The sequence below is a fragment of the Mus caroli genome, chromosome 1, assembly GCF_900094665.2.
Source record: "Mus caroli chromosome 1, CAROLI_EIJ_v1.1, whole genome shotgun sequence".
In the NCBI taxonomy this organism is placed as follows: domain Eukaryota; kingdom Metazoa; phylum Chordata; class Mammalia; order Rodentia; family Muridae; genus Mus; species Mus caroli.
In genome coordinates this window covers 166299416-166312692 of record NC_034570.1, presented here as the reverse complement: position 1 = coordinate 166312692, position 13277 = coordinate 166299416, and the positions used below count along the sequence as shown (strand labels likewise).

Here is a 13277-nt window from a genome sequence, read left to right as displayed (position 1 = left end):
CCCCCTCTTTCTCCCCCACTTCCCCCCTCCTCCTTCTCCAAGCTCTGACCTATTTGGCCTCTGTCAACATCTATTAGGTCCATTGAAAGATAAACATTTGAAACAGTACTAAGAACTGAGAGGCACCCCTCCATGCTCCATGCCCTTCCATGCTCCATGATTCCTAGACTCATATGACTTGAGAATCCATTTGAAGGCAACCATCCTGCCTATATGATAACTCTATAGTCACTGGTCCATGAAGGCTCTCTAGCGAGACAGCTTGGATTGTCTGTGTTGATGGAACTGGAAAGAAATGTGTGAGTCTAAATATATCCAATGCCATAGAACAAGTCAGGATGATGGGATAGGGATTTGAAACTGGAGACAAGAGAGGCCAGCCAGGAAAGAGAAATAGTCCAGGCTCTCTCCTTCTCTTCTGGGGAGCAGTGTACATGGATGTTAGGTTGCTGGTTGGGAATACCTGAAAGTCTCTGTTCTTCATTTCCTCTACATTCTTGCCCATGGGAGAGCCCTGGTTTGAGTGGGTGTCACCACAACCACAGAAGGGTCCAAAGTCAAGAGTATGTGTTACAATATGCAGTATATTTTCCATCAGTACATATTCAACACTCTAAGATATTGAAATGATGAATTATGAGTATTCTATAGAGAGAAGTAATAATTTTCTTGTTAGGCTATTCAAATATATTTTAAACACCTTTTATAAGTGTAATAAAGTTTTCATTAAAAAGATGAGACTTGACCATAAGAAAACACTAAATGAAATAGGTACTACTAATATACATTTTGTCTTCATTCAGATGCCAGCTGCTGTCAATTAAGTGAAACACAGGCAGTGACACTTACTGCTCACAGTGCTGGAAGCTGGGCAGTTCAAGATGAAGGCCCTGGCAGCAGAGGCTGCTAATGAGGGAAGACTAGGTCTCTACTTCTGAGAGGCACCTTCGCACCCTCTAAGAAGGGCGTGTGCTCCTGGCAGAGGAGCAAGCAGACTCCCTTGGGTCTCTTTTATAAGGGAACATGACCTTGTCACCTCCCAAAGGTTCCACCTCCTCCTCTGTATACCCTCACAGTGGAGTGCTGACAAGGAAGGGAGAGGCAGACACTTACCTGGTGAGGGTTGCCCCTTCCTGGAACCTTTACAACCACGGCAGCTCTCCCTGAGTCCCTTATACTGCTGACCTCAGGCATTTTGTTACGCCAGGTGGACGTTCCAGCCGGTAAAATATGTGAGAGGGTATGATTTCAGGACTGCAGGGAAAAGACTGGCCTCTTGGATATCCACATCCCCTTTAATGAAAATATACAAATTTCTGATTTATAGAAATTTTCAAAAAAAATGTTTTTCTACTTCTCTCTGCAAACATTTAAATTTTGTCTTTCTGTTGATGTCTGGGGCTCAGACAGTGAGATGACTCAATGTGGTCTAACCAGATCAGGAGAAGTCTGAAAATTTCAAAGAGCACAAGTGTTCATTTTTTAAAAAATCAGTAAAATTCTACTTCCCTTTTTTCAAAACCAGGCAAATGACTGCATGGAAATCTTTTTCCATCCTGTCTTACTGGGAATACACTGTATGGACATGTCTTAGTCATGCAGACAGAGCACTGATCCTAAATCTACTCATGTTTGTGTGGGTCTCTGACAAAGCCATAGGGACAGTACACACTGAGAATTAATGCATGTTCTGTCTTCAATCTGTCATTTGGTCCCTGGGGAGTGGGAAGGGAGATGGCAAAGACTGTGCAGAGTGAGCAGCGGTGTCTATGGGGACGATTCAAAACCATCCCTGGTAGTGAACACCAGGTAGCAAAGCTAGGTAGCAAGATTGAACACAGTATGTCAAGGGGGCTGTGAAGAGTTCTTTGCAACTAAATATAAAGAACCTGTAGGGGTATAACAGGATAAAGAGTGCAGAATCCTAAACAGCACGGAGAATAATCGTGACGTGTGTTATTTACCAGTAAGGACTAAATCTGAGAATTTTAAACAGAGTCCAGGGTACAGTAGAGAATACGGGTTAAGCAAGTAGGAGCCCCCTCCCCCAGCACAGCAAAACTAACGTGTGATTAAATGCATGAGTGGGAGACCTGTGCTTCCCACATTGGTGGGAGAGGTTGTCCCACCACGTTCAATCATGATTGAAGCCATCTGAGGCGTCTTCCTGAAGATGGAAAGAATAGTCTTGCCCTTGAATAACCAATAGAAAAAAAGACAGTGTTTTCCTAATGGTGTATTGTGGGCTTCCATTGTTTGCAAGAACAAAGGTTTGTGGAAAGGGGCAGAGAAGGATGATTTGAGGCTGTGTACCCATCTGTCCTCAAGGAGGGGATTAAGTTACATCCCAAAGCAGGCTTAAGAACAAGGACCTGACTTTCCAGAACTCCAGAGTGGCACTTTGTAGGTATCAGAAGCATCCAGAATGTGTTTAGATTGCAAGCACCAAGCTACATCTTGTCCAGATACTGTCTTCTCTGGGTACTGTATTTGCCCTCCCTGCCAGCTTCTCTATTCTGAATGACTGGCTGCCCACCAGGAGCAGAAATATACGAGATTGTCCCAGAGTCTTGAGTCAGCTACATCTAAATGCTATCCAGGCTGATAAATGCCACACCGTCTTCTACAAGCTCAGATTCCTTAGCCATTGCATGAATTTCAGTCCTTGGCTTGATGAGTTCTGAGACAAGAGCCTAACTGTGTGGGAACTTTCGTCTGCTCTTTCTAGATCTAACTGGAAGTGTGGCTATTACCTCTGTGCACCTGTTTGTGATGTATGATGTATGTGTGGATGTAGATGAGCTCACTCATACAGGTGCTTGGAGAAGTCAGACTTCAACATAGGCATATCTTCCTCAACCACTTCTCTACTGTTTGTTTTTGAAACATGGCTAGACTGGCTGACCAGTTAGCTCCAGAGGTCCCCCCACCCCCGCAACCCCCGACTCTGCTTCTGAGTTCTGGTATTATAGGTACATGTTACTGTGTCTGAGTTTTTTATGTGGGTGCTGGATTTGGATTCAGGTCCTTATTCTTGCATAAGAAGCACCTTAGGCACTAACATCTCCCCAGATGCCAAGTATTCCCTCTTTGAAAGAGGAGATGCAATTCTGGAAGGAATTCCGTGTAGACTGAGAGTATTCCTCTAGTAAGTACTTAAAATGACACGGGTTCTGTGCTGGGGTGATGGTTAGCTGTTAGAACTTACAAGAGGGGAAGGCAGGTGAGTGATTGGAGCAGCAGCACTGCTTCTTACTTACATAAACTGCTACTCATGAGCTGAACTTTTTCGATGGGGAGCCGTCACTGTGTAGTAATTGAACCCTTAATAATAGTTTAGTGTAGAGATGAAATATTCAAGCAATAAAACCCAGTCAACACATAGGGAAAGGAAAGAGCCCATTAGCTTGTGACGGTACGATAGGCCGGAGGAATGCCTTTTAGGAAAGAAAGCCTCACCTTTGAAGAAGTTCGAGTTTATTCTGGAAGATAGGCAATCCCCACGGAGAACTTTGCTTCCCACCTGTCCAGATCCGACCGCCTCACAGAATGAATTAGTCTGGTTTTTGCATAAACTCCAGAGGCTGTAGCCACAGAGTGCTCTGCAGCCCAGCTCCTCTGCCTTGCTCTGTCTAGGTAGGCTTGTCTTTTACTCTGATTAGGAAGCAGTCATTTCTTTTGCTCAGGTTGGTGGCGTGTGGCCATCTACACATTGAGTGCCTGCATCTTCCATCTCCAGGGTCAGTGTGAGCCTGTGCTGTAATTTCACTCCAGGAAGCCAAACGGCTGTTCTCAACTGAAGAGGAAAAGCCAAAGAAATGTGATTGAGCTCTGCAGCCCTCCGTGTTTGCTAAAATGCTAAACGAGGGGCCCATGGCTCTCAGAGCATATTCCATGGGAGCTGCACAGGAGCTGCAGCCCTCTTCCTCCACGCTCGGGCTGGCTGATTGCCAGAGCATCGAGGCCAGCGATTAAGGGACTGAAATATAATCGGTGGTGATATATTCGCACCACCACATGAGACCTGCTCTGCCTCGGAGGGCTCCAGTGGGAAGCAGCAGCTGGAGCAGCTAGACACTGCAAGGCAGGAGGATCTCACCACAATGGTAAGGCTCTTGGGAGTTTTCTTCAGACTTCATTTGTAACCTGGGGGAGGAGGATTAGCGGGTGCTGGTGACCATGGCTATTGGTAGCCTGAGAATGAACAGTCACTTGAGCTCTGAGACACAGTCAGGTATCACTAGAGGGGAAAGGACACCCTTCACACCAGAGCCTGATTTTTTTTCCTTAAGTGACACTTTTCACGCCAGGGGTAATAGGTACCTGTGCCTTGTAATTAATAATAATTAATAAGAAGCACTTGCTGGCCTTGTCAAGAAAGGATATTTCCACCGGTGACCTGGAATTCCAGCCTTGCCCTATTACTGTGTCTGAGTATACTTTTCCCTCTGAAAATAGCTTTAATTTCCATGTGACTCTTTAAAGAACGGATGGGCTGTCATCTCGATGTTTTCATGGGGGCACGGACTCTTTGTACTAAGCCCGCTTTCTTTTCTGCCTCCTGAGTTGTCAGAGTTCTGTGAGCCTCACACACTCTCCTGCAGACATGCCACAGTCCTGGAGAAAACTTCTAAGTGGTTTTCTCTTTCAACACTGTCTGCAGGTGACAGCAACAGGAGCTCAAGAGGTCAAGGAAAGCTTTGTGGGAAGTTAGTTCAATTCACTCCAGTCATTGCCAGAGCGAAGTGCACCTTACCATAAACACAGGGTCTTAGAATTCTCATGGGGGACATGGCAAGAGGGTATTCCATGGTCTCTGCTGCCTTTGTAGCTTTTCCAACTGATTTCCTAGTCATTGTCATCGCTGACACGGGGCGGGGGTGGGGAAGAATTTATATTAAGTGAAGACTTTAAGTGTTTTCCTTGAAGAATGAAAGGGTGAAGGATGTTGGTGACCACAAGATTATATAACATTTAAAAGAAAACAAAAACTCTAATTATACAGAAGGGCTGCCTGAAATATACTTATCTGACTGCACAGCTGACGTGTGGGAAATCATTATTCTGTTTATAATCTGGGTGAATGAAGAGATTTCTGATGGAGTGTGGGGATTTTTAGATGCCTGTCTTTCCAGTTATTCTGAAAGAGAGGAAACTGAAAAGCTGGCTTCCAGGGATACCTCCCTTCCCTTGTTGCCTCCCCTACCCAACCCCCCAACCCCCACCCCAAGCTCACCTAGGTCACTCCTAAGCATGCAGATCCAAGAAATAAAACAGCAAGGCCAAGGTCAAGTTTCCCACTCTCTTGTGATCATCTGCTGCCATCCATTCTTGTGAATATTTTAGCAGCTTCCTCGACCTGTTGAGAACTATAAGCCTCATCCCTTTCTCTCCAGCCACCAGGATGGGAAAACAAACCCAAAAGAAAACCAGCAATGGGCATTCTCAGCCTGAACCCGAAATGAGACTCTTGGTGCTCTGATGCTTTGTGCTTGAAGTTTTGAAGCACAGTGATTTTCCTTTCTTCTTTCTTCTGAGAGCATTCCTTTGGGGATTACCAAGGACCAGGCTGAACTGTTGCCAGTGAGGGCTCTGCTGTGCACACTGGGCATAGTCACGGGCATAAACACAAGGCCAGTCTTGTACAGGTCAGACATAAGATGAAGAAGAAGTCAGGGGCTGAGATTGTTGAATTGTAAGAGTAAAGTTAAACTTGCAGCATGGAAAAAAAAATGCAGGTCCTTAAGGACAGCCGACTTAACCTTAGGAGTCGGAAGGAAGGTGTAGTGTGGATGGGAACGTCAAGACACTTGCATCTCGCTGTCCTCTGGGTATGCTTATTAATTGCTGTTACGGAGTTTGGAAAGAATTCCCTAGTTACACCCATTCTGAATGGGCTTTTCTTAATGACAGACTCCAAAGTGAAAGTGCTTACAGGAGAGACATTCTAAGGAGTAGTTCAGTTCCACTTATAGACTAAAACCAGTTGCAAGTGAGGCAGTCTTTGATTGGAAGGGAGAATTAGTTCATCATGAAGGGTTTTTTTGTTTTTTGTCCCCGCCCTCTCCCCCCCAAGGGAATGAAACCAATCAAGCTTCTCACCATACAAACCTGATGAGGTTTCCTGCTTCCCAGAGAGAAGACATTGCCTAGAATATTCTCCTTGACCCCATTAGAATGGGGAGCCTGTTGGGGCTTGCTGTGTGTTATAGCAAATAACCAGTCCCTCCTGGACTCTGTCCTCTGATTCTTCTTCTTTTTTGAAACTTGTTTTATTTAGAAACATAAAGGGCACGTGGATAAGGAAAGCCAACCTGTACAGTGGCAAACAGTTTAAAGTTATTTCAAAGCAAAGGAAATGTGTGGATACTTCCAGACAGTAGTTTACAAACATGTATTTAGTAGGTTTTTTTTTATCTTTGTCTTGAAATATATATTTTAGAATTATTATACTTGTATCAATGGGTGGCACACTGAAGTGCTTTTGTATGGACACACATTGATTTTATAGTGTGTGAATGTGTGAGTATGTGTGTATATGTGTGTGCACGAGTGTTTATGTGGCCGTGTATACCTGTGTATGCATGTAGTAGGAAGCCAGGGATTGGCATAGATTGTCTCTGTTCCTCTCTTTCTCCCTTTTGTTGTTGTTCTTTTGAGACAGGGTTTCTTACTAACCCTAGAGCTCACAGATTAGTTAGACTGACTGGTCAGTGAGTGCCAAGTGTCCACCTGCCTCCTCTCCCTCAGCACTGGGAGGTTCAAATGCACATACAGGGCATTTACATTGGGTCTGCCTGCTTGCCTGGCTATCAGTTTATAACAGAACCATCTTCCCATACCAGAAACCCTACTCACCACACAGTCTTGCAAGCTTATTGGAGGAGATTCAGGCCTAGGCAGGCTCGTGGCAGTCTCAAAACAACTCACTGAGGTCATTTTTCCTCCTATGTTTCCAATGTCAGCTGTTTGGGTTTCTTGTCATTTGTTTGGTTTGGGTCATATAATGAAATAGTTAAAACAAAACAACAACAACAAAAATAAACCAAACAAACAAACAAACAAACAGGCTAACTTTGTAAAGAAAGGATGCTTATTTTGCTCCCAATCTGGAGGTTAAAGACACAGTGTTAGGATCAGCTCATGTCTGCTATGGACTTCATGGCTAACAATATGGTGGCAGAAATGAGTGTGAGAGTGAAGTTGCCAGGCAGGAAGGTTGAGAGCTGTTCTTGTCGACCTTGACTTTTAAACTAAACTGTGTTTTTTGAGATCTAAGTCAAGGGTCCTACAAGAATTACCTTGATCCCTTAAGGCTCTCAGAGACCTAAAGACTTCCCTCCAGGCCTCACTTCCTTATGTGCTACCCTGAGAATCCAACACATGAAGCCTTCGGGGCACACTGCATCCAATCTATCTAAAGTATCATCCAATCGGGATTGCTGGGAGACATGAGAAGTAAAGTGAGGCAGGCTATGCTGTAAAGGTACATTTGTCCACACTGGCTACTGATCAGAGCCAAGTGTAGAAAGAGGCAAAGATGGGGGTGGGGGGCAAGTAGCACAAGAATCGTGAAGGAAGGGCCCCTTGTAATTCATCATCGCTGTTCAGGTCCTTGCCTGAGTTTCTTCAGATTATTACAACAAAATATTTTTCACTGGGTCCTTTATAAGCAACACAGACTCATTTCTTAGCCTTCCAGTGGCCACAAGCCCAAGGTCACATCTCCTGTAACTTTAGTGTCTGGTGACACTTCATAGATAGTTGTTTGGCTCTGAGTTTCCTTCTTAAAGATTGTGCCAAGAGCATTAAAAATTATAGCACATATGCCAGTGCTATAATGAGAGCAAATGTCTCTCTTATTTATTTTTTGCAGTATTTTAGGGAGGACTTGCTCATGAAGGTGAAAATAAACAAATCTGGACTTGACTCATATCTTCATCAGATGGAAGTGCCGCATGGACAGAGGGTGTGCTGTGGATACTGCACCAGTCCATTAGGTCACAAGACAAAAGAATTCTCTATGTGGGTACCGGAGAAAACGCCATTGACCTAGTTAATGGCTATAACTCTCTTGTCTGATGTTGGGTGCAAAATCATTTGATAGACAGACGACTTTGAAAGACATAAGTAAGCCGGTAGCTAGAGTGAGATTTCTAAGGAGATGCTGCTAACATGTGTCCTCATCTCTGACTGTAGCTGAAATGTCTTTCTCTAAATGTGCGCAGAACAGTAGCATGCGGGCTTCCAGGTTCCTTTAGCTTAAGCTTACACTGCCATCCTCTTTCCTTTCCTTACTGTTTTCTTGTTTGAGTTCTCTTCAATGGTCAGCTCCCAAGCTCCTTGTAGTGTTCACTGTATATCACCTTGATTAAGCCCTTAAGTAGTCGAGTAACCTCCCCAATTCACACCCTATTGCTATATGTAAGACTTTCCCAATTTTTATTCATTGGTTATGAATGTAACCATTGAATAAATACCATTGTAATGAATATTGGTTATGCTTGTAACTTAACCATAATACCGGGGTGAAGAAAAACCAATACTCATTTATCCAACCTAACACTTGTAAGAATTGCCTATTTAAATTGTGTGCAAATGCATTAACAAATAATGAATTCATTTTTTAAGGCACAGAAAATTAAATACTACACACACAAAAATTGATTTTGGTCCATTCAGGACTGTATACATTTCTCCCTGCCTGTCTTCTTAATTCGTTTGGCATGTTGACTTACTTAAGCAGGGTTCTTTTACTAAAGTGATCTGTTAAGCTAACATCAGAACTGGAAAATGTGCATAAATCATAAATGGACCACTCACATGTTTGCAAGATAAGCTTGGAGACTATGCTATCACTGGCTCCTGGAAGCCATGGCGCAGCTGCTCGGAGTCCCCTTTATCACCCTCCAGTTCAGGTCTACTTATGTTTGAGCTTTATGTGCACTTCTTTGTTCTAAGAATAACTGAATGGTCTCATTGCTTGAAATCCCATTGGGGTGCGCTGCCTGTACATAGGCAGAGAGGAGGAGTGAGCTTAACACGACTCTGACAATGGTAGAGCTGGGAGGATAGTTGAAAATTGTTTTCCCTTTGAAATAGATCTTCTTATAAGAATGACTATATATCTTCTACAAAGAAAAACACATACAAATATTTTTCATGAAAGCTAGGTTAAGAGTAAGCCCTTGGGGTACTCTAAAATGGACTGAGCTAGATACCCTATATATTCCCTGGAGGCCAAGGTTGGACCGCCCTTTGTGTCCCGGGGTATGGGTTCTGTGCCCATTGGAGAATCTCTAAGCAGTCAGCAGGAAGGCCCTTCCCTCTTGCTTTACATGAAGCTCAGGGCTGATCTTGTAAAAGTACCGGGACCTTTAAATAGAAGAGATAAATTATATATGGCAAGGACTAAAGTATGTCACAAGTTAATTTCTGCATATCTTTATGAGAACTCAGAAATAATTCAATAGCCTTTTGAGGACTGTCATATTGAGATGTAATGGATGCTTTGGTGTTGGCAGGGATTCAGTTGTACAAAATTGCCAAGTTCCAGCATCAGCCGCCTTGGGCCTCTGAGGACTTTTCTGTTAAAGCTTACTATTACCCTTATCTTTCGTTGTCATTATTGTTTTGTATGTTTTTTGTTTCTTTAGTTAGGGTCTTGGTATGGAACGCAGGCTTTCCTGGGACCTATAATCCGGCCTCGCCTTTCTTACCATCGGAATTACAAGCGTGAACTACCAGGCCTTGCTTACTTTTAAGTGTGCCAAAGTCATATATGCTCAAACGTCAGGAAATCTACATCTTTTACTTACTTTATGGAAAAATGGGAAGCACTTATAATTCCAAGTGTAAATATAGCCTAATATGTAATAATAAAGCAAGCAAAGTTTAGCAAGCCTAGTGTACACACACACACACACACACTCACACACACACACACACACACACACAATTTCCTGAACTGAATGAGTGGTTAAGAGTGCTTGCTGGTTTTTTCAGAAGACTAAAGTTCTGGAACTCAAGTCAAGCCAGTGGTCTTACAATCTGCTTATAGCTCCACCTCCAAGAGGTCCAGCCTACACTCACACACATACATACACACACACACACACACAAATAAATCTTTCATAAATAAATAAAGATTGTCTTTTGCATTTTTCAAAGATGCCTGTGGTAATTACAGAATATTGATAACATGCTGAAAAAGGTGAGATGGCTCAAGACCAGCAGATGCTGGCTTCTGGACTTTTTTCTTACACATCTGCACATACACATATGCAGTGCACACACACATGCACGAGCATTGATAGCGGCCATTGGTAAGGTTTCCATTTTTGCTAAACTGTGTCCTGCCACTTTGCCTCCTGTGGTGACCACTTTGAAATTGTGCCCTCATGCTGTTATTTACTGTATTCAGTTGTCTGTCTCCCTAACAGACTATGAGTTTCCGTGGGTCCGAAGCACGCCCCGCTCAGAATCTTGATGACAGCAGCATGGTGAATGTTCTGCTGAATATTTATTCAGTTATTTCATGTTGAAATTTCAATGTTATGCATATTAATTAGCCCCAATTTTTTTCCTGCATATATTTTTATGGCTTTCATTGCATTCTAGTAAACATAGCTCTCCATCATCATTTGAATGCCCAAAGATTTTTTTTCCAAATTTTCCTCAAAAAAAAAGAAAAAAAAATATATATATATATAAACATTGCTGCATGGGCATCTTTGAACATCCAAATCTCAGCAGCTGCCAAGCAGACCTTCTCGTAACAACTCATTCCACATTGAGGGAGCAAATGACCCAATTTAAAAGGGCTAAACCAAGTGTGGTGGCCCGTGCCTGTTAAGTCAGTACAAGTGACATAGAGGCAAAAAGAGGAGGAGTTTAAGGCCACCAGAGACCTTCACAAACAAATAAGCAGAACTTTTAAGTGGAAAGGTGGACAGAGTCACAGGAGCATGCAGGGTGAGGAAGAGATGAACATTTTTGAAGAAGACAGAGTTGTATATTTACATTGTGGATTGTGTTTAATCTGAACCTAGAGAAGGGGCTGGGTAGTCAAGCAAGGTTGACATGAACGGGTCCAGCAGGGTTTAGCCCCAGATGCTTTGTAGCTTAAGTCTCTGACTCTAAAGCTGCACCACCTTGAAGCACAGACTCTCTTACTCAGCTTCGTTCTTCCTTTGGTTCCGTTGGTTCGGATGTATAGACTTTTGCAGATGAGTTATGGTCTGCCTTTGACTAGGCATAGAATACAATCAGCCTTGTGTACTTACTGGTCAGCCTCTAAGCACTGTACATGGAACCTGATGATTTAGGGACAGAACTCAGGTGGGGTGTAGCCTGTCTACCCTGGGTGTGCAAAGGTATCATTCCAACTTACCCACTCGGGACAGAAGAGTTGACGCTTCTCAGGGAAGTCATGACCTACTAGTAACCTGATCTGAAGCTTCTAACGTTTTGGAAGACCAGTGCTTGCTCACTAGAATGATTCAAAATTATACAATTGCCTTTAAAAGGGGGAAGAATTATACGTTTTTAAACTTCTAAAAGTACTTTAGTTACTTTTCAACAAAGCACTTCACGTAACTGGAAGTTGTCTAATGAATTGCAGATTGAACTATATCCTAGGATTCGCTTGCCAGTATCAAGGTCAGGAGACCTATGAAGACCTCTTTGAAAGATTTCTTATTTCTACTTGTTATTCAAAAAGACATTTAAAGGATTGAAGTTTAGGGGGAAAAATAACAGTGCTGGCCCCAGCACTCAGTAACTGTTGGGAGTGTACAATGACATCAAAGCTCTCAGACTCAACCCTGGATGATGTAGAATTTAGGGCTACCCAAAGCCACCTTTCTTTGTCTCAATACTTAGGCAACGTAAAAATTTTGCTTTATTTTTTTCCCTTCAAAAATGTATTTAATATTTAGCACAAGTATGATTTGCATGAGCTTATTTTAGAGAGCTGGAATTTAGGGAAAGGTTCTGAAATTTTTGGCATTTGCCATACGTGGGAGGACACAGAGAACACATACATTCACACCTACAGTAACAGTGTGGTGTCACCTCCGACTGGGTGGTCCTCAAGTTTGGATCCTAAGTGTCCCCCCAAAGACCATGTATTCAAAACTAAATCTTTAGCTTAGCACTGTTGGAAGGCAGTGGAGTTTTAAGCAGTGGGTGCTAAGTAGATGTCTGGTAATTGGAATGGGGAGTGGACCTAGGCTCCTCCTTTTCTTTTCTCCTCGCCATCTACTCAACCATAGCAAGGGGAGCCTATCTTCCTTCTTTCTTGCTCCCTTTGCAACAGCTTCTGAAGCAGGTATATGTGGCCTGCCGACTGCTCTCCAGTGAGCAGGCACTTGTCTTCCCATCCCCCAGACATAGAGGTATACCCCATTTCCCTTGCTTTCCCAGCAATTGGGTGTGAAGACCAGGTCAGTTGCACATGGATATTTCCAGGCCTGTCATAAGCACTCCCTACACAATCTTGGCCAGCAATGCCTGCAAGCCATGTTGTGAATGTGGCTAAGCTATCATCAGTCTTCAGGGGACCCTTCTAAGCAAAACTCCCTTCTTCCACACCTACTCCTGACTTGATTTCTGCATGAGCAAAAAGTAACATTTGCTTGTAGCTGAGCCATTTCTCATCTTGCTCTGTTTTTTTTTTTTTTTCAGCAGCAAATAATTCTTGTTTTATCTCCTAGGTTTAGACTTCATGGCATGTGAAGAGGATATATTAATGTCCAGGGGAAATGTGGTCTCTTCCTGAGACTTGGGTCTCCATGGGGGAGGGAAACAGAAAACATGGAAAGAATAAACAGAAACTTTACATCTGGGGATAAGTGCGATGGTGGAGAAAATTAATAGGGGAGGAAGGTTATTAAGTCCCTCAGAAGCCATCTGGCTTTGTGGGAAATGAAGATCTTTACCTTAAGTAGGAGTTGTTTGTTACAGTTTGAAAGGAGGAAAATAAGTATTGATAAACTATCATAGAAACATACGACAGCATCCCACACTTACCTTTTCAACCTTTCCTCATAGTTTCCATGAAAACTCAAAAACAACAACAACAACAAAAATGTAGGTTGTGTTACTTTAGCAAGTTGAAGGTGGTTGTTTAGGACGTGTGGTCTGGGATAGTGTCCTTGAGGGCTCTTGAAGATCTCAAACGCAAGTGCAAAGGTGATTACTCTCAGTGGTCCCAATTGGCTTAGTATTGATTTTTGTTTCTTTTGATGCCTTTAATGATCAAAGGGAAAATAGCA

General features: G+C 43.0%; 1 protein-coding gene across 5 annotated transcripts in view; it reads left to right on the top strand.

Moving 5' to 3' along the window:
- The window catches only part of Pld5 (phospholipase D family member 5), a 323819-nt gene that overhangs the window by 61282 nt on the left and 249260 nt on the right, over nt 1–13277 (top strand). For 2 of the 5 annotated variants that reach the window (XM_021158940.2, XM_029483521.1), the window contains exon 1: nt 3746–4106. The exons of the other annotated variants lie outside the window; for them this stretch is intronic. In XM_021158940.2, coding sequence (XP_021014599.1) covers nt 4104–4106 — 3 coding nt within the window. In that variant the 5' untranslated portion in view covers nt 3746–4103. Of the gene's footprint in view, nt 1–3745; nt 4107–13277 lie in introns of those variants that run through there. 5 annotated transcript variants of the gene reach the window in all.